We start from the raw sequence: 21,255 nt of genomic DNA on the forward strand, positions 1-21,255 counted from the left end.
AGCCTGGGAATCAGAGGTCTGCTCCCAAGCTACAGTGAGTACAGACCAGGAAATGGTCTGCAGTGATGCCCAGAACCTTTGTGACTCTGATTCAGGCCGTGAGGACCAAGACTCTGAGCATAATGTTGACCCTTTGTCACAAACTATAACACCTGTGGTTATAGACAATGAGGAACATACTGATGACGATGAGACGCAGATACCAGATTGTGATGACAACTTAAATATTCGGTCAGGGCAAGAAGAGGCTCGGTCTGAGGGTGAGGGGAGTGCAAACACAACACTTGATAAGGAAGTTCTAGATCCCACCTACTGTCAACCCACAGTCAGGCACTCGAGGAGGTCAACAGAGGCGGTGAAGGAGGATGCAACCGACGACGAAGTTACCTTGTGCCTTCCTGGACAGAGTCGGAGCACTGGTAGCACGTCTACAACTGAATCATCAGCCACACTCTGCCTCTGAGCACTAGTCGGGGGGGCTCAGCAGGTCGCATGGCCTCTAAGCCTTGCCTAGCCTGGTCCTTTTTGGACATAGAAAAAGATCGCCCAAATTATGTGATGTGTAAAATTTGTCGTGATTCTGTTAGTAGAGGTCAAAACCTCAGCAGTTTGACAACTTCTTCCATGAATCGTCACATGAATAAATATCATAGGTCCCAGTGGGAAGCTCACTGTGCTGCCATGCGGCCTAGCGGAGTGAATCATCCACCGCCTGCCCCTTCCAGTGCATCCACGCGCTCTTCATCTTCTAGGACTGTGGGGACAGCTGTCACACCTGGTTTTTCACGCACAACTTCCACCACTGTAACCGCAACAGGCAGTTTGCTTGGTAGGTCGTCAGTTGGTTTGGAAGGGGAAACAAGTGCGTGTGTACAGCTCTCTCAGACATCGATAGCACCAACGTTGGATGAAGGCAACATCATGTCTACGCCTGCACTTTCCTCACAAAGGTGCATTTTTCCAGGGACACCCTACTCAACACCGTCTACACACAGCAGCCAGATCTCTGTCCCTCAGATGTGGACAAATAAAAGGCCATTTCCTGCGACCCATGACAAAGCTAAGAGGTTGACTTTATCCCTCTGTAAGCTCTTGGCTACCGAAATGCTGCCTTTCCGCCTGGTGGACACACAGGATTTTAGAGACCTTATGTCTGTCGCTGTGCCCCAGTACCAGATGCCCAGTCGCCGCTACTTCTCTAAGAAAGGTGTGCCCGCGCTACAACAGCATGTCGCACACAACATCACCGCTTCCTTGAGAAACTCTGTGTGTGAACGGGTGCATTTCACCACCGATACTTGGACCAGTAAGCATGGACAGGGACGTTACATGTTGCTGACTGGGCACTGGGTAACTATGGTGATAGATGGTGAAGGGTCTGCTGCACAAGTCTTGCCATCCCCACGACTTGTGTGTCAATCCTCTGTGTGTCCAAGTTCTGCCACTGCTTCTGCCTCCTCCACCTCATCTGGGTCCTCCACCTCCGCCCCAAGCCTGCCTGGTCAGGCCACCAGCGTTCTCACTGCGCAGAAGGAATCACGCACCCCTCATTACTATGCTGGCAGCAGAGCGCAACGTCATCAGGCGGTCTTTAGCTTGACATGTCTTGGGAATAAGAGTCACACAGCTGAGGAGTTGTGGTCAGCTCTGCGGTCCGAGTTTAATAAATGGTTGTCTCCACTCAACCTGCAGCCTGGTAAGGCCATGTGCGACAATGCTGCAAACCTGGGTGCGGCCCTTCGCCTGGGCAAGGTGACACACGTACCTTGTATGGCTCACGTGTTGAACCTTGTTGTCCAGCAATTTTTAACACACTATCCCGGCCTAGATGGCCTTCTGACCAGGGCACGAAAACTGTCTGCTCACTTCCGCCGTTCAAGCGCCGCAGCTGACCGACTTGCATTGCTCCAGAAGTCTTTCGGCCTGCCGGTTCATCGCCTGAAATGTGATGTGCCGACATGCTGGAATTCGACTCTCCACATGTTACAGTGACTGTGGCAGCACCGCCGAGCCCTGGTGCAATACGTCATGACGTATAGCCTGGGCCAACGAGATGCAGAGGTGGGGCAGATCACCCTGATGGAGTGGTCTCAGATCAAGGACCTATGCACCCTTCTGCACAGTTTCGACATGGCGACGAATATGTTTAGCGCTGACAATGCCATTATCAGCATGACAATTCCAGTCATTTACATGCTGGAGCACACGCTAAATACCATTCGGAGTCAGGGGGTTGGACAACAGGAAAGGGAGGAACTATAGGAGGATTCATATGCACAAGACACAACAACATCACCAAGGTCCAGACGTTCATCATCACCAATGCGGCAGGCATGGGACCATGGGGGACAGGGATCAACAAGGGCGCATGGTAGCAGGCGAAATGTTGAGGAAGGTGCAGGAGAACATGAAGAAATGGAGGACGAACTGTCCATGGACATGGAAGACTCAGTGGATGAGGGAGACCTTGGTCAAATTTCAGTTGAAAGAGGTTGGGGGAAGATGTCAGAGGAAGAAAGAACGGTTAGCACCTCTATGCCACAAACACAGCGTGGACTAGGTCCGCATGGCTGTGCAAGACACATGAGTGCTTTCTTGCTGCACTACCTCCAACATGACCCTCGTATTGTCAAAATTAGAAGTGATGATGACTACTGGCTTGCCACACTATTAGATCCCCAGTACAAGTCCAAATTTTGTGACATAATTCCAGCCATAGAAAGGGACGCACGTATGCAGGAGTATCAGCAGAAGCTGTTACTCGATCTTAGCTCGGCTTCTCCACCAAACAACCGTGCAGGTGCAGGGAGTGAATCTCCCAGTTGTAACTTGATAAACATGGGACGGTCTTGTCATCTTCAACAGTCTACCCATACCAGTAGGACTGTATCTGGTGCTGGTAACAGCAATTTTATGGAATCTTTTCATAATTTTTTTAGACCCTCCTTTGCAAGGCCACCAGAGACAACAAGTCTGACACATAGTCAACGGCTGGAGAGGATGATACAGGAGTATCTCCAAATGAACATCGATGCCATGACTTTGCAAATGGAGCCTTGCTCATTTTGGGCTTCAAATCTAGAAAAATGGCCAGAGCTCGCAACTTACGCCTTGGAGATTTTGTTGTGTCCAGCTGCCAGCGTTGTCTCTGAACGTGTATTCAGTGCTGCTGGGTGTGTGCTGACAGATAAGCGCACGCGTCTGTCCAGTGACAATGTGGACAGACTGACGTTCATCAAAATGAACAAGTCATGGATCCAGAAGGAATTTACTACCCCTGTGTCATCCTGGGGAGAGTAAATGCTTGTGGATTTGGAATGTGCTTGATGCAAATCAAAACATCCTGTTTGCAACTAGGGCACAAGTGCTGCCACTGAATGGGTGGGTGTGTGTGTGTGGGGCACAATTTTTGGAAAAAAAGGGAGACTCCGCTTGGTGTAACCCTTGCTTACATTGATTTTTAAAAGGAGCCAAGATGAACAAGTCATGGTTCAGCAAAGACTTTGCTACCTACCCCGGAGTCATCCTGGGGACGGTTAAGTATGGCGTATTTTTGAATGTGCTTGATACAAATCTAGCTGTGAAGTGTACAACTAGGGCACAACTGCTGCCACTGAAGGGGTGGGTGTGTGTGTTGCCCAATTTTTGGAAAAAAGGGAGACTCCGCTTGGAGTCACCTTGCGGTGTTTTACATGATTTTAGAAGGGCATGCCATGCCTATATCTGTGTCTCCTCCTCTTTTTCCTCGTTACGCTCTTTTGTTTTCGCATGAGAATTTGTTCTTGTCCCTTTCCCATGTGGTTGTGTTGTGTTGTGAGTTGTTTGTCACCTTTTGGACACCTTTGAGGGTGTTTTCTAGATGTTTTTATGTGTTTGTGATTGCCTGCCACTGTTTCCTATGTGGTTCGAGTTCGGTTCGTCGAACATTCAACGAACCGAACTCGAACGGGACCTCCGTTCGGCGAACCGACCTCGAGCCGAACCGGGACCGGTTAGCTCATCTCTAATTACCATATAACAATCATAAATCCGAAACTTATTTAATGACTTAAAAAAGAGATACTGGATAAATGCAAATGTTTTTAAAATGAAATGTATACTTTGTAAAAAAAAATTGATTCTGATCTTTTGTGGAGTAGCAACATGTTTGGTTTTTGCTCATCCAATGATTTTGCAATCGAAAAGTTCCAGGGCCCAGAACGTTTTGCCAATAATAAAGCAATTGGAAGCACCGATCTAGATCCCGAGGAGCACAGTCTAGGAATATACAAGGGCTTATTATTAGAATATCTGTGACCCTGTTAATGTGAAATTACGAATTTCAAAAAATGTCAACTCAAAAAGTTAATCCTATGCAAAGTGATTTATTTACTTCTAATCATTTAATATAAAAAGCTGAGTGTATGTATGTATGTGTGTGTGTATGTCCGCTAAAGGAATCTGCACCGTCGCATTTACAATCACAAAATTTTGAACAGACATCCCATGTGACTCAGGGAACATCATAGACTATGTTTTGACAGAAAAATTTAACCCCGCTTTTTCCAGTTACTCTCCATAAAACCTGCCTCCATTAAAGTCAATGAGCTGTGAGCTATAGGTTATTAATAGGAGCGGTAATTGGTTGATATAGGAACAAATTAAATTGTTGGTATAAGAAGCTTATGTGTGAGGTAATAAGATGTCGGTGGAAGACGGATAGCGAGAGACAGAAAGAGACAGACAGAGACAGACAGACGGGGAAAGAGACAAACAGACAGTCAAAGAGACAGACAGAGGCAGATAGACACAGACAGAGAAACAGAAAGGCAGACAGGGAAAGAGACAGGGAAGGAAAGAGAAACAAGTAAAGAGACAGGGAAAGAGACAGAAAAAAGTAAAGAAACGGAGAAAGAGACAAAGACAGACAGGGAAAGAGACAGATGGGGAAAGAGACAGACGGGGTAAGATAACAGATGGGGAAAAAGACAGAGACAAGGAAAGAGACAGAGACAAGGAAAGATACAGAAAGATGGGGAAATAGACAGACGGGGAAAGAGACATATGTGGAATGAGACAGACCTTGAAAGAGACAGACCTGGAACAAGATAGACCTGGAACAAGACAGATCTGGAATGAGACAGACTTGCAATGAGACAGATAGGGAAAGAGACAGACCTGGAACGAGACAGACGTGGAATGAGACAGATGTGAAAGTGACTGACAGACAGATCGAGAAGAGACAGACAGACACAGACAGACACAGAGATAGAGAGAGACAGACACAGAGACAGAGTGAGACAGACAGAGAGACTGATACATAGACAGACAGAGAGACTGATACAGACAGAGACACAGAGACAGACATCAAAGACAGACAGACAGAGACTGGGAGAGAGACAGAGAGACAGTTACTCTCCCGGGCAATGCCAGGTACTACAGCTAGTAATTTAATAAAGATGATTGTATTTATTTATTTCTCCAGTTCCTAAAGAAGATCCAACACCAAATGGCAAAACATGTCCATCAGCATACTGCAAGGACACATTGGAGGAATGTAAGACTGAGAAGGTGATGAACTGCACCGGATCCATGGACAGATGTTATGACTATAGGGGAAAATTGAGGAATCCGGGTGAGAAATTTTTTGCAGCTAAATTTTATTGCTTGAAATGAATCCATAATGAAAAAGACTACTTCAAATAAAGTGTTCATTTACAAATATGTTATATTGATACAGCTGCTGAACACATTTGATACTTTTCAGCCTGTCAAGCCATAATATTGCTGAATTGAACTAATACCATATTTTTTGCTTTATAAGACGTGCTGGATTTTAAGATGCACCCAAAATTTAGAAACGCAAAATAGGAAAAAATAACTTTTAATATGAAAATGACAGTTTGTCTTATGATCCTAGGACGTCTTATAATATCTCATCAGGGGGAGCTCATGAAGGTCACAGGAGCCAGGGTCGGCAGTGCTGCGGGCTCGGAGGAAGGGTTGTCACAGCACAGGAGGGTCAGTGAATTTAATGTGGGTGATATTGCGAGCTCAGAGGTGTTTTGGTCCTGACCGCCATTGATCTGCCGGCAGGCTTTTAGCTCTATTGAATCGCTGTTCACGCGATTGACTTCAACAAAAGTGGCCACAGAGGCGGTATGTGTGCAGATTGACGCAATGGTCTTCAAGAAAATGATTGTGGAGACCAACATGTTAACACGCCGCCTCTGTGGCCATTTTTTTTGAAGGCCATTCCGTCACCTGCCAGCAATTCAATAGCACCCATTGCGACACCCCGAACCCGCAGTCTTGCCGACGCTCCTTACCCGCTCTACTGCAGTAACACCCCTCCTCCGAGCCCTCTGTACCACCGACTCTGCCTCCTATGATCCCTCTCCATCACCGCCACCCCAGTAAGCCATATCTGGATTATCTAAAAAGCTAGAAGGAAAAGCGCGCAATAGGGTCTTACCCGGTAACAAGAAATAAAAATATTAAGGGAATGTGCTCACCTTATTGGGTTTCTTCAGCAAGCGGAGTTAGGCCTAAGACACATGGCATGAAAATCGGACCGAGTGAAATATGATAAAACTTCGCATTCCACTTGGACCACTATCAGACTATGTGCCAGCACCCATGCGTGATTATTTTCTCAGCTCTAATTGGACCGAGAAAACAATTTCAGCAAGTGTGATGCGATCCTTGTTTCTCTCACACTCATTCAACTCTTTGAGGCGAGAGAAAAATCGCACTGCACTCGCATTACACTGGTGTACTGCGAGTGCAGAGTGAGAATGGCAATAGCCAGCAATGGAGGAGATAATGGAAATAAATCTCTCCCTCCTCTCCGCAGCACTGGCCCACCCCTCCTCAGAGCCGGCCTGCCACTCCTCAGAGCTGACCCGCTCCCCGCAGCTGTGGTCCGATCGCATGATCGGACCTCAGTCACAGGGACAATCGCATGATACTCGGCTCCCGTTGTGCTGCCATTGTGAGCCGAGTGTCATGCGAGGATCGCAGTAGTCCCCCGTGTGGCTCCGGCCTTACATGTCAAAACGCATTGAAATTAACCACCTAATATTTTACTTCTCCTGGATGTGTGTCATATATCCAGCAGTGGAGTAACGGTTACACATTTACAGTGTTTCTGAGTGATATTTGGATTAGAAGAAAAACCCTCATTTTCCCTTACGTTTTGGGGGAAAAAGTGTGTCTTATAGTCCAGAAAATGTGTTATATAAAGTTAGAATATGGAAATAAGATATTTTACCTAACAATATCTACTGCTTTGTTTATATAGATGATTCTGTGGACAATTATTCTGTCAAAGGTTGCACTAATAATGTTACCTGCAAATACAACTTCGACAGTGCCATTGCGATGACGGAAATACACAGGGAGAGTCTCATCTGCTAGATTTTCCAGTATGGTCCAAGCATCTTCAATAAGTGAATGAAATAAAGACTCAATTAATCATGCATATTTGATTCTAATGATCTTCCTCTGCTTTACTTTAATGACAAATCATATAGAAGACTGAAAAGTATAACTAGACATGATCAAGTAATTTAGTAACTAATCAAATTATTTTTAATATTCCCTAAAAAAATTTGGATTCACTAGAATCCGATTACTTAACTTAATCATTTTTTTTGAATTCCTGAAAATCGATGGTCAACCAGTTAACAATTTTCTTCCATACCTTTATCCCGATGATGTGAATAATTTTTTGCTGTCTATGCTTTCTTTTATTTTTTATTATCTTCTGTTTTTGGCGTTCTGGATTTCGTGGGCACAAATCACATCATTAATATTATTATTTAAAGGAATCTGTAATCTTGGATAATGTTATTTACTTGCGGATAGACGGTTAATTTGCAGGTGAATGTCAATATAAAGGTGATCGGCCACTGTAATCAAAGCTCTCTTAGGAGAAAGATGATCACAGCAATCCTCCAAAGAGGGGTACCACTTAGATTAGATTAATTCAAGCAAAATTAAGAGGCATAAAATGTAACTTTGAATCTAGTTATATTAAAAGCTTTTTGACAAGCTAATAACCCAAAGCTCACTGGACCGCTGATATCAACAGCTTCAAGTACAAAGTCCAGGGAGCCTATGATATATAACAAAATAAACAAAAAAACACAGCATACATAAAGAAAAATTGAGTATGACAGTCTCACTCAGGGAAGAGACAGTGGTCCCATTAATGAGTGCCAAAAAAATTATCAAACTTAACTCAATATAAGAAAAACCATATAGATTGGGGTGGTCCCCAAAGAGGAATCAAAATGGCTGAATATTAACATCTGGGGATAAAACCAGTTTATTGGTAAGTTTCTTAATTATATGCATTCTATGATTGGTTCTACTATGCCTATATACCCTCTATTTTGCTCGCCCTGGCTCCTCAGTGTTTTATGTGAGCTTGGGCTTATTACCTCTGACCACCTATGTGTTACCAGAGTCCCCTGATGATTCTAGAGAGATGAAACGCGTTGGGACGAGGGCCAGGAACATTGTAGGGGCACTAAGAGAGGGTTAGATGTGGTCTGCCCTTGTAAGGGCGGAAGCTATTGGGGTAACAGACATTATTAGTTTTCCTCAGGGATATTATAGGGCCAGCTGGATGCTGTTAGGACCAGGTGGACGAGCAGACCCAGGAGGTGGATCCACTGGGCTGAACACCTCACCGAGGGCAAGGTGCCCGGTAGCCAGAGCACTACAGGTAGCAGGACAGTCCGTGCAGAGGAGTGGAGGGAAGAAGTCCCTGGGACCACGGGGTCTCTGATGGTAGTCCGGGTGACGGAGCTCAGGTTCGGAGGCCGAGATGACGTCAGGCAGAATCCGGAACCAACGGAGCGAGAAGGTGGGTCACCACAGGGATCAGAGATGGTATGAACTGACGGGATGGCAGACAGTCACCGTTCGGGGTTCGGGTATCGTCAGGACCGGTTGGCGACTCTACGAGAGAGATAGGTAAGTATGGCACAAGACACAAGGAGACCTGACTCCTAGCTTAGCAAACACGAAGAACAGGCCCCGCCCACTTGGAAAGGATCCCCCTATATACCCTGTACCTGATACTTCAATATCCTGTTGGAGGACACTGGCCCTTTAAGAGAAGGTCAATGACCGCGCGCGCGCCCTAATGTGCATGCGCGAGGCCCAGGTGCCAGAAGCCAGAGCAGGGAGCGGTGCACAGGAGGCAGGAGTGCCGGGCTGGATCAGAGTTGCCGCCGGGCGCCGGGAGCGGGGACTGGGCTGCCTGGGGACCGCAGGTGATGGGGCATGGAGGCTGTGGAGCGGGGGACGCGTGGCAGGGGAGCCGGTGAGCAAGGCAGGGGAGCCGGGGAGCATGGCAGGGGAGCCGGGGAGCATCGCCGAGGAGCCGGGGAGCGTGACAGATGCTGTGAGGACCCACAGAGGAAGTTCTGTATACCCCAAGCTGCGATGAATGGGTGAGACCGTTTACAACTCATTCTGTAAATAAGCTTTTATATTAATGGATTCCTCTTTGAGGACCACCTCACACTATATGTTTTTTCTTATATTGAGTTAAGTTTGATAATTTTTTTGGCACTCATTAATGGGACCACTGTCTCTTCCCTGAGTGAGACTATCATACTCAATTTTTCTTTATGTATGTTGTGTTATTTTGTTTATTTTGTTATATATCATAGGCTCCCTGGACATTGTACTTGAAGCTGTTGATATCAGCGGTCCGTGAGCTTTGGGTTATTAGCTTGTCAAAAAGCTTTTAATATAACTAGATTAAAAGTTACATTTCATGCCTCTTAATTTCTCTTGGGAGAAAGCTAAACTTATTTCTTCCCAGGGTCACCGACTATCAGTTGTGCCCACAAGGCTACAGCCACCGATCATAGCACTATGAGTGGTAGCTGTAAGCAAATCCCTGCATTTTAACTGGCAGCGAGCTATGCACTGCTGTACTGCATAGCCAGCTGTCAAGGTCATGGAACACATTGGCCTACAACATTTAATGGGGGCTAAGTAGGTTCATCACTACATTTCTGAACCACTCCCATGCCGGTGACTCGGTATCACTTAGTTTTGTTTCAAAATGGTCTTTCATAATTTCCCTTATTTGTAGACCCACGAAAATTCCTTTGTTGAGCTTGGTCTTGCTGATTTGTAGAAACTTTCTGAGGTATGCAAAACCCTCGCCATCATGATTCACCACATTGACATAGTTCTTTATCAGCCTGAGTTTTATGTAAGGGGGCTAAAGGAAAATTTTGAAAACTTGATAATGAAGCTTTTTGGAAAATAACCCGAGAAGCCCCGAAGCACGGAAATCCCTTAGATTACTCAACCTTGGGAACAAAAACCTGGATCTTTCCATGTTACCAAATTATGAAAACAAAACAACTTCACATTTTAATTAAAATGAAAAACAGTGCAAAATTTTAAGAATCCAAGCACCTGAAAAGCTAAAGTATTTCACGAGGGGCAACATACAGTAGGCTAAATATATTGTAAAAAACAAAGTCATGGAAAAATGGTGCTCAATAGGAATATTCTGATTGCATATTCGGAATCTGCACACAAAAATGCTTTAAGAAAATCCAGCACTACTCATTTAGCTAAATCTTTGTTGACCAGGGACATGCTTACAGCTGTTAGTCAGTGGTGATTGTAGTCAATATGCCTGAAAGCCACCGACTCCCTGGAGGAGTAATGTTAATTTACTTCCAGTATCCAAGCTTTAAGGACAGTGGCCAGGCATCTTTATAACTAGAGATTAGCGAACCTGAGGCTCATAGTTGGAGGCTCGAGGTTCAGAAACCAGGCTCCACAAACAAGGTTCGTGTTTGAGGTGTGAGCACTGTGCGAGCTGTGTTCAGTGTTTGATTGGCTCACATTTGGGGTAAAATCAGCGTGATCAGATGTAGTGTACACACACAAACCCCCCAAAAAAAAAATTTATAAACCCCATTCACTCTGCCCCGGAAGTGTTTTGCTTATGGGCCATTAGCAAAACACTTCCGGGGAAGGGTGGGCGTGGTTTAAAAATTTAATTTTTGAAGGGTTTGTGTGTGTACACTACATCTGATGACACTGATTGAACCCCAAATTTGAGCTAATCAAACACTACACGCAGCTTACACAGGGCAGTGTATCACTCATACCCAATCACAGCGCTACTCGCTTGAGTGGTTCATACTCATCACTTGTTCGAACCTCGAACCTGAACCTTGTTTTTTGGAGCTCAGTTTCCGAACCCTCAATCATCGAACCTCGATCTGCAGGTTCGCTCATCTCTATTTATATCACTGCTTACCTGGAAATTAACCCTATATCTTTACATCAATATGGTTAGCCGATATTACAAGTTTCCTTTGCCCATTTCCTTTATCATTAATGTCAATGATGTGGTTCACTCCCATCAAGATCTGTTTATCATTTGTATCAATGATCTGCCTAGCATCAGATTTAACAGAATGGGGTATTGTTAAGAATGGCAGTAACAGAAGCATGGAAAGAGAAGACAAAAGACAAATGAGAAAAGATGGAACTGATTGGAATATTGATGTTGGATTCCCGTTTGGAGGACCAGCAATATTTATGGTCTACAATGGAAATTGGTGTATGTTAGACACCAAATATTAAAGACCTTTTGTCCAGATGAATACTTATCGTCCCACAAATGGCTCATAATACTAAAAGAAATGGAGTCCTTAATTGCACAGACTGTTGATTTAAAATTTTAATTAAAATGTTAATTTCTGAACCCTTCAATAAATACGCATAAAGCAATGTGTTGTCTCTACATGACTTCAGAATCATAGTAATCTAGGGATCTTGCAATTTTTTACACTGGTTGTTTAGATTCACTCCTTGGTTTTCACTTCTTTGAAAAATTTCATGTGCAAAATCCTCAGTTCAGGCAAAATTGCTGCCCCCATAATAATGCACAGGAATGAGAACAAATCATTATACAATTAGAAAATAAAATTAAATTAGAAAAAAGTTAGACAGCAAAAACACTGACATAATTACAGGTGAAATATTATAATTGTGTCATGTGTATAGGGACAGGCTCAGGGCTAGTTTTACCTTACCATCTGAGATTATGCACTTTAAATGTAATTTCTTTTCTTTGGGCACATTAAGGGTTAATTCTTTTTCTTGTGCAGCAACAGACTTGCTCTTCTGGCAGCAGTTAATCCTTTTGGGCCGGGATATAAGCCCTCTGCTTCCTTGACTTGTTGCTGGTTATTCAATTCAGTTAGGAGCTAGCCTGGGAGCAGAGAGGATGTGGTGGTTGAAGCTGTTGCTGTCTGCTACGGTTTGTGGCAAGTATTTATTTTTGTAATACCTCCTTTCCCTTGTTATCCCTTCCCATATATCCTTGGTTGTTCCTGATACAGGTTTTAGGTGTGTATAAGGTTTTGTTTTACCCCTTTGTGTTTTTCATTGTTACTGTGGTTTGTGGGATCTCATGGTTGGTTCCTGGGTGGTAGGGACTTTGTCATCAGGGCCAGGACAGTAGGCAGGGCCAGATTGGTGGCCTAGACCTCCCTACCTTTAAGCATGTGAGGGTGAGCTCAGGGTCCCCAGTCTTAGGATCTGTATAGGGTTTTCCTGTGTCCCCTGGCCATCTGTTGCACACCAATCCCTGACAAATTGCCCTTCATTAATTGTATATTGAATCTGCAAGAACTACAATAATTTATTAGTGCCAGGTTCTTCCCTATCAGTGCTGTTCCAGTGCCATAATATTGCAGGATGAAAACAAAAGAGAGCACAAAATAGGGCTTTACCAGATAAATGGTGAGTTCGGTAAAATTGAAACCACTCACCTGGCAGGTTTGTAGCAGGCACAACTTCTCTATAAGGTATAATTTAATGGCGGTTGCTGCAGCTCCAAGTGAATACTCTGGAAGGTACTGGAGAAAGAATTGATGTATTGCCGCGCTACCACCAATTCGAAGACGTGTTGATTAATATTAGTCATTTATTTTAGGTCGACGCGTTTCTGGGATTAAGATCTGTCAGCAGGTATATATGTCTGTTCGGCTGTATTCTGTGACACTGTTGTTGATTTACATGCTCCTGAGGAAGGGGACTTGATCCCTGAAACGCGTTGACCTGCAAAACAAATTACTAATATTAATCAACACTTCTTCGCATTGGTGGTAGCGCGGCAATACATCCATTCTTTCTCCAGTACCTTCCATAATAATGTAGGAAGTCTAGTCAGTGACATTGATGTTAATCACATCATGATGTTGTACATTAACCTTATATTTATGAAAGTCAGTAATAGAGACTGAAGATACCCTCGCAGAGGGAGAAGATGCTGAAGACATCGGAGAAGAAAAGGGCTGTAGAGCCTAACCTTCAATTATACTGACAAATTATTTCAAATTGCATTTTCCTTTATAAGTAAGATGGTGAACATTGGTGGACAAGTTCCTCATGCAGCATAAATTTAGCAAATGTAATTGTAAGTGCAATTTCTGAGATTTCAATATCTCACTTATAGAAAACATTTCCAACAAAATAACAGATTCCGTTTATGTGCAATGTGAGCATCTAGTGTTTTGGATTTACACATTTACCATATGTTTTGTTTTAGAAGACACACATAAGATTTAGAGAAAAACATGTAAAAAAAATGGGGTCCGTCTTATTCTCCGGTGGTATCTTATCGGAAAAGGGAATTCCAGCAGTGGTGAAGTGAGGTCACAGGAGGCTGGGGCTGCAGCCGTGAGCTATATCTGTGCTGCCGATTGTTTTATTTATTTATTTTTTACCACCATACTGACCCGCAGACACTTGCATTGCTTTCATTGCCCACCGGCCGTCCTGTGATTGGTTGCATTCAGCTGACACGCTGCTACTCAGTTTGGGGGTGCATCTAGCTGCAACCAATTACACGCACCGGTGGGCAGGCAAAACGATGAATATTGAATTGTCGGCTCCAGAAGGGAAAAGCGTGACCCGGAAGGAGTGTGCCTCCATGACAGCGCCTCGGTGAGTACCCCGCGCTCGCTCCTACCCCCCCATCCCCTCTACAAACATTTTTAATCTCCAGATTCTGGTCCCCATTGACTTATATACAGTGCCTACAAGTAGTATTCAACCCCCTGCAGATTTAGCAGGTTTACACATTCGGAATAACTTGGCATTGTGACATTTGGACTGTAGATCAGCCTGGAAGTGTGAAATGCAGCAAAAAAGAATGTTATTTCTTTTTTTTTTTTTTTTAATTGTGAAAAGTTTATTCAGAGGGTCATTTATTATTCAACCCCTCAAACCACAAGAATTCTGTTTGGTTCCCCTAAAGTATTAAGAAGTATTTCAGGCACAAAGAACAATGAGCTTCACATGTTTGGATTAATTATCTCTTTTTCCAGCCTTTTCTGACTAATTAAGACTCTCCCCAAACTTGTGAACAGCACTCATACTTGGTCAACATGGGAAAGACAAAGGAGCATTCCAAGGCCATCAGAGACAAGATCGTGGAGGGTCACAAGGCTGGCAAGGGGTACAAAACCCATTCCAAGGAGTTGGGCCTACCTGTCTCCACTGTTGGGAGCATCATCCGGAAGCGGAAGGCTTATGGAACTACTGTTAGCCTTCCACGGCCTGGACAGCCTTTGAAAGTTTCCACCCGTGCCGAGGCCAGGCTTGTCCAAAGAGTCAAGGCTAACCCAAGGACAACAAGGAAGGAGCTCCAGGAAGATCTCATGGCAGTGGGGACATTGGTTTCAGTTAATACCATAAGTAACGTACTCCACCGCAATGGTCTCCGTTCCAGACGAGCCTGTAAAGTACCTTTACTTTCAAAGCGTCATGTCAAGGCTCGTCTACAGTTTGCTCATGATCCCTTGGAGGACTCTGAGACAGACTGGTTCAAGGTTCTCTGGTCTGATGAGACCAAGATCGAGATCTTTGGTGCCAAACACACACGTGACGTTTGGATACTGGATGGCACTGCATACGACCCCAAGAATACCATCCCTACAGTCAAGCATGGTAGTGGCAGTGTGGCGCCCCTGACCTGGTCAGGCACCACTGAGTACTGCACCCATGCTGGGACAGTACAAAACAGGTAATCCAGAAGGCTGACCGAGGTGTGACTACACAGGCGCATAGTGATCAGGTCTCACACATTTACCTTTGAGAGGACCCCTGGGGATCCCAGGAGGGGGCGAAGCCTCCATCTCCACTCGAGGGGTGTGGTAGAGAGCCTGGTTGCTAGGTGACGTAGGCAAGAACAGGAGAGGAGGGAAGAGTGAGCCGAAGACAGTTGAGTGGTGAAGTTCAGGGAGGGCAGAAGCAGACCCTGTAGCTCTACACAATTCTGACAACGTACGCGCAGTGACTACCGACGGGGGAGAACGGTCACCTGGTAGTGCTGCCCGAAATCCACACACGGCTAAAGAGAGAGCAACGGAGTGGAAAGTAAGGAGACTGTCAGGGAGATACCAGGCCCAAACGGGTAACAGGTCCCAGTGCAGGGATAGATCCACCTGTCCTTTGCCAAACCTGCATGAGGGGGCACTTTACACCCCCAAGACAACACCACAGAGTCCGAAGCCACGTAGCCAAAGTGAGGGCCCATAGCTCACAGGAGGCAAGCAGCCGGAGTGACCTGGTCCAGGCTACAAGCAAACGGGCCAAAAAGAAGGGGAGAGAGGCACCAGCAACTTCCCTGGGCGACCCCAGCAGGGCTTCAAGCAGGGGTTACCCCAAAACACAACGGGCTAAGGAAGGCGAGTTGGTAGCCACCCTCATAAGTCAGCCTGAAGGACACCTGGTTCCAGCCTGGTTCATCCCAGCTACGCCCGGGTTACTCACCCTGCCACCATCAGTGAGTAAAATCCCTGAAAGACATCCTGCTTGTGCGTGTGAGTCATTCTGCGACTTGTAGTTCCACAAACCTACACGGGACCCTGGGGCATGCCTCACTCTCAGGAGGCTATTACAACTGACTGCACCTACTATCAGCCCCAGGCACCCCTAACCTGCAGTGGCGGTCTTCACTGACCGCAATTCTGAGAGTGGCGTCACGACAATCAAAATAGAGGATTTCCTACCTGTGACGAGATCCAGCCGCGTGGAGTCCCTGAAGGTAATGCACCGCTGCACCGACACCGAACCTCGGGGCCCCACACATCTGGCGTCACGAACAGGATAAGGACTAGACCTGTTCAGACAGGTGACCATGTGCCTGGGCGGTCCGCTTGGAAAATTGGAAGCGCCGCCATATTGCCACCATGAAAAGCGCGCTGAAAAACAACAGCAGCCCGTGCTGGGAGAAGTTACCGCCCACGAAGAGGTGTGGCTACCCAGAGATCCCCTGAAGGGTCCTGGCCTCGCAAGTGATGAGAGCGAAGGCGTTCAGAGACGTCGGGAAAGAAAGGGAGCCAGAAGCCTGCTACTAGAAGAAAAAGACGCAGAGGAAATGGCGTCTGATCGCAGAGACCCAGAACCAGGCTCCGCTGCCTGGTGGTACCGGGAACTTGCCCAGTTTTGCGACCAACTGGAGGCCAGGGTCGTATGGCAGATCAGCGAGGGACGTACGGAGCTTCTGGAGATGGCTGCAGCGGTTCAGGCCTATGAGAGGGGAACCGCACGACGAGTGGCAGACCGAGCGGCGACGACTCAGACCCCGATGATGTTACCGATGGGTGAGTCCTGTGTTGCCCCTGTTAGCGCGAGTGCCCCGACCCCTGCTGCCATGCCCGCGGTCCCTGGAGAGATGCCCAGCGCGGCGACGCTGAATCAGGCCGCAGCCACGCCAGGTGCGGCTCGCCGAGCCCAGGCCGCCGCAACGATGCCCAGCCCGGCCCGCAAAGATCCGGCTGCCACCGCGACCCTCCTCCACGCCGCCGGTGCGGCCCGCCAAGGACCGGCTGCAGCTGCGACGCCAATCCAGGCCGCAGAAGCGCCCAGCCCGGCCCGCACAGATCCCATCGCAGCTGCGACGCCAATCCAGGCCGCAGAAGCGCCCAGCCCGGCCCGCACAGATCCCATCGCAGCTGCAACGCCAATCCAGGCCGCAGAAGCGCCCAGCCCGGCCCGCACAGATCCCATCGCAGCTGCGACGCCAATCCAGGCCGCCGCAGCGATGCCCTGCTCGGCCCGCCAAGACAAGACTGTACAATTATTTACCCCGGCCTGCCAGGTCAGAGCAGACACCGCTCCCCAGCCCAAGGAAGTCCCTGCTAGGAAGTCCCTGCTGGGGGAGGACCCCGAATACTGGAAGATGAAGGCTGATCTAGAGGCCCACTTCCCAAAGGAGATGGTGGACCGGTATCTGCTCCCTCCGCATACTCCCAGGAAGACTCTTGCAACATTCATGCCAAAGGGTCCCCCGCCCTGGCCTGCTGATGAAAATCCATCCCTAGCGCTGCCACAAGAGGAGTGCCCAGAAGAACTAAGGGGGAGGGGAGGCCAGGAAGCTGAGAAGCTGACCCCAGAGCCATCAGCAGTGGATGCAGCACCAGTCCAAGAGCCCGAGATGCTGCCGTACTCCCGCTGGGATGAAGAGGGACCGACATCCTCCGCTGAGGAAGATTTGTCCAGATACCTCACCTGGGAGCCTGCAAGCGGTGAGGTGGCAGCCAGGCAGGACCCAGCCCGCAGGACACGGCGCCGCAGCAGGACAAGGGATCCACCTGCACAGCAGTCTCCCGAGGAGAAGGACGAGGTCCCGGCCAGAGACTTAGAGGAAAAGCGGTCCCTGAGAAGGGCCAAATCGCAGGTCAGAGGCCCACTTTGTCGAGGAGTTGTAGAAGACTTCAATCTAAGGTCTGGATATGGCTTTATAGTAGCACCTGGTGTAAAAGAGGGCATCTTTGTGAACAGAAGGGATGTTAGAGCACATTTACCTAGAGGACATCCAGGAAGAAACCTACAGATAGGAGACCCAGTAGAATTTACAAAGCACCAAGGAGAACGCGGATGGTACGCACTAGATGTCACACCCTGCCCCAGAAATCCCTGCAGTAACCCTGCTGTCTCAACACTACAAGATAAAGAAAGAGAAAAAGAAACAGACACAGAAGAAGAGGAAAGAAAATACAAAGAACTCATTGATGAAACCACTACAGATGATGACGACAGGTGCCACAGCCCTACAGGCCCAAGCCCTGGTGAGGAGGAAGAAGGAGCAAAGTCCATGTAAAGTAAAGTAAGAAGTACAGCAAGTTAAAGTACAGTTTTGCAACGTTTACAAGTTCAAGCATGTGCCCACATGAACTTGTGTGAGAAACCCTTTTGCACTTTAACCAATGAACCTTAAGGCTATGAACTGGCTATAGCCACAAACTCTCGCAGTGTTTATAGTTACCCCAGAGGTACAACCACTACCAGGGAGCACGCCTGTTTATGGGGCCTGGCTCTCCACCACAAAGAGGGTACCTGGTCAGCACCAACTGTGGAGGCCGCCTCTACATCCTGCCAGAAGTGGCTGAAGGCGCGGCTCCACCAGGCCAGGTATACCCTGAAACCACCAGACCATGAAAGCCGCCTCTACATCCTGCCAGAAGTGGCTGAAGGCGCGGCCAACGGGAGAGGCAGATGGGAAGAAAGGTCTGGGGAAGCTGATGGCCCAGACCTGGTTACCAAAAGAAACCGGTGACCTGCCGCCTGAGAGGGTTTAGGGTGGGTTAACGGACTTGTGGGTGGAGGGTGGTGATGTATGGTACCTGTTGGTTTTAAAACGTTTTACCATGTTTTACTGTTTTACGCATTTTAAAATGTTGTCTTGCAGCCCGAGGACGTGCTGGTGATAACTAAGGGGGAATGTGGCGCCCCTGACCTGGTCAGGCACCACTGAGTACTGCACCCATGCTGGGGACAGTACAAAACAGGTAATCCAGAAGGCTGACCGAGGTGTGACTACACAGGCGCATAGTGATCAGGTCTCACACATTTACCTTTGAGAGGACCCCTGGGGATCCCAGGAGGGGGCGAAGCCTCCATCTCCACTCGAGGGGTGTGGTAGAGAGCCTGGTTGCTAGGTGACGTAGGCAAGAACAGGAGAGGAGGGAAGAGTGAGCTGAAGACAGTTGAGTGGTGAAGTTCAGGGAGGGCAGAAGCAGACCCTGTAGCTCTACACAATTCTGACAACGTACGCGCAGTGACTACCGACGGGGGAGAACGGTCACCTGGTAGTGCTGCCCGAAATCCACACACGGCTAAAGAGAGAGCAACGGAGTGGAAAGTAAGGAGACTGTCAGGGAGATACCAGGCCCAAACGGGTAACAGGTCCCAGTGCAGGGATAGATCCACCTGTCCTTTGCCAAACCTGCATGAGGGGGCACTTTACACCCCCAAGACAACACCACAGAGTCCGCAGCCACGTAGCCAAAGTGAGGGCCCATAGCTCACAGGAGGCAAGCAGCCGGAGTGACCTGGTCCAGGCTACAAGCAAACGGGCCAAAAAGAAGGGGAGAGAGGCACCAGCAACTTCCCTGGGCGACCCCAGCAGGGCTTCAAGCAGGGGTTACCCCAAAACACAACGGGCTAAGGAAGGCGAGTTGGTAGCCACCCTCATAAGTCAGCCTGAAGGACACCTGGTTCCAGCCTGGTTCATCCCAGCTACGCCCGGGTTACTCACCCTGCCACCATCAGTGAGTAAAATCCCTGAAAGACATCCTGCTTGTGCGTGTGAGTCATTCTGCGACTTGTAGTTCCACACACCTACACGGGACCCTGGGGCATGCCTCACTCTCAGGAGGCTATTACAACTGACTGCACCTACTATCAGCCCCAGGCACCCCTAACCTGCAGTGGCGGTCTTCACTGACCGCAATTCTGAGAGTGGCGTCACGACAATCAAAATAGAGGATTTCCTACCTGTGACGAGATCCAGCCGCGTGGAGTCCCTGAAGGTAATGCACCGCTGCACCGACACCGAACCTCGGGGCCCCACAGCAGCATCATGCTGTGGGGCTGTTTCTCAGCCAAGGGACCTGGCCATGTGGTCCACATCCATGGGAAGATGGATAGCACGGCCTACCTGGAGATTGTGGCCAAGAACCTCCGCTCCTCCATCAAGGATCTTAAGATGGGTCGTCATTTCACCTTCCAACAAGACAACGACCCAAAGCGCACAGCCAATAAAACCAAGGCCTGGTTCAAGAGGGAAAAAATCAAGGTGTTGCAGTGGCCTAGTCAGTCTCCTGACCTTAACCCAATTGAAAACTTGTGGAAGGAGCTCAAGATTAAAGTCCACATGAGACACCCAAAGAACCTAGATAACTTGGAGAATATCTGCATGGAGGAGTGGGCCAAGATTACTCCAGAGACCTGTGCCGGCCTGATCAGGTCTTATAAAAGACGATTATTAGCTGTAATTGCAAACAAGGGTTATTCCACAAAATATTAAACCTAGGGGTTGAAAAATAATTGACCCACACTTTTATGTTGAAAATTTATTAAAATTTAACTGAGCAGCATAACTTGTTGGTTTGTAAGATTTATGCATCTGTTACTAAATCCTGCTCTTGTTTGAAGTTTGCAGGCTCTAACTTATTTGCATCTTATCAAACCTGCTAAATCTGCAGGGGGTTGAATACTACTTGTAGGCACTGTAGGTACTGGATTCCGGAGCAGATCAGACTCTTTTTAAAATCTGGCAGTGATCCGCCGCTCCCGTTTTTTTGGGAGTTCGATCAGCTCCAATTAGGAATTAATCAGATCAGGGGTTAAATCTATTTAAATCATGAAAATAAAAATGGCATGAAGGATTGGATATTTACTTTTGGCACCCAAAAGGGAAAACACATGGTAAAATGTGGACAAATTAATTAATTCCTCAGGGAAGGCAAATATATCCTCCTGATAAATTTCAAGATACCAATTAAACATTGCACAAAAACAAATAAGACATAACCGTTCTCTTTTGGCAAGATTAAATGTACAGATAGTTTTACGGATTCTTTGTAAGATACGTCATCACTTTATTTCTATATTCCTGCAACCATCAACTTTCCTCAGAGGATAATTACCTGGTAAGAGGAGTGGATTCTTTTGGTGTGCCATGGGTTTTTTGGACTGGATCTCATCCATCCTATAATGCAATGGTTTCTTTACCTTTCCTAAGACTATATATATGGACGCTGTTTGCGGACTTCAGGATTAGGAGAAAGGAATCTGAGAAGCCGCTCATCATCCACAATGAAGAACCTGGTCACTTTGCTGTTCATGATCTTGGCTTTTGTCGTTTCAGGTAAGACCGGTGCAGCCACTTGTCAGCGTATACATACATCCCCGTGAGGAAGA

The 21,255-nt window shown here is 47.2% G+C and overlaps 1 protein-coding gene across 1 annotated transcript in view; it reads left to right on the top strand.

The window, feature by feature from the left end:
• Positions 1-21,067: 21,067 nt before the first annotated feature.
• Positions 21,068-21,255, top strand: part of LOC142256365 (phospholipase A2 inhibitor NAI-like) — a 29,906-nt gene continuing 29,718 nt past the window's right edge. The window contains exon 1 of the mRNA XM_075328001.1: positions 21,068-21,202. Within this exon, the coding sequence (XP_075184116.1) occupies positions 21,151-21,202 (52 nt within the window). The 5' untranslated portion in view covers positions 21,068-21,150. The remainder of the gene's footprint in view (positions 21,203-21,255) is intronic.

This window comes from Anomaloglossus baeobatrachus, chromosome 11, assembly GCF_048569485.1.
Source record: "Anomaloglossus baeobatrachus isolate aAnoBae1 chromosome 11, aAnoBae1.hap1, whole genome shotgun sequence".
Lineage (NCBI taxonomy): Eukaryota > Metazoa > Chordata > Amphibia > Anura > Aromobatidae > Anomaloglossus > Anomaloglossus baeobatrachus.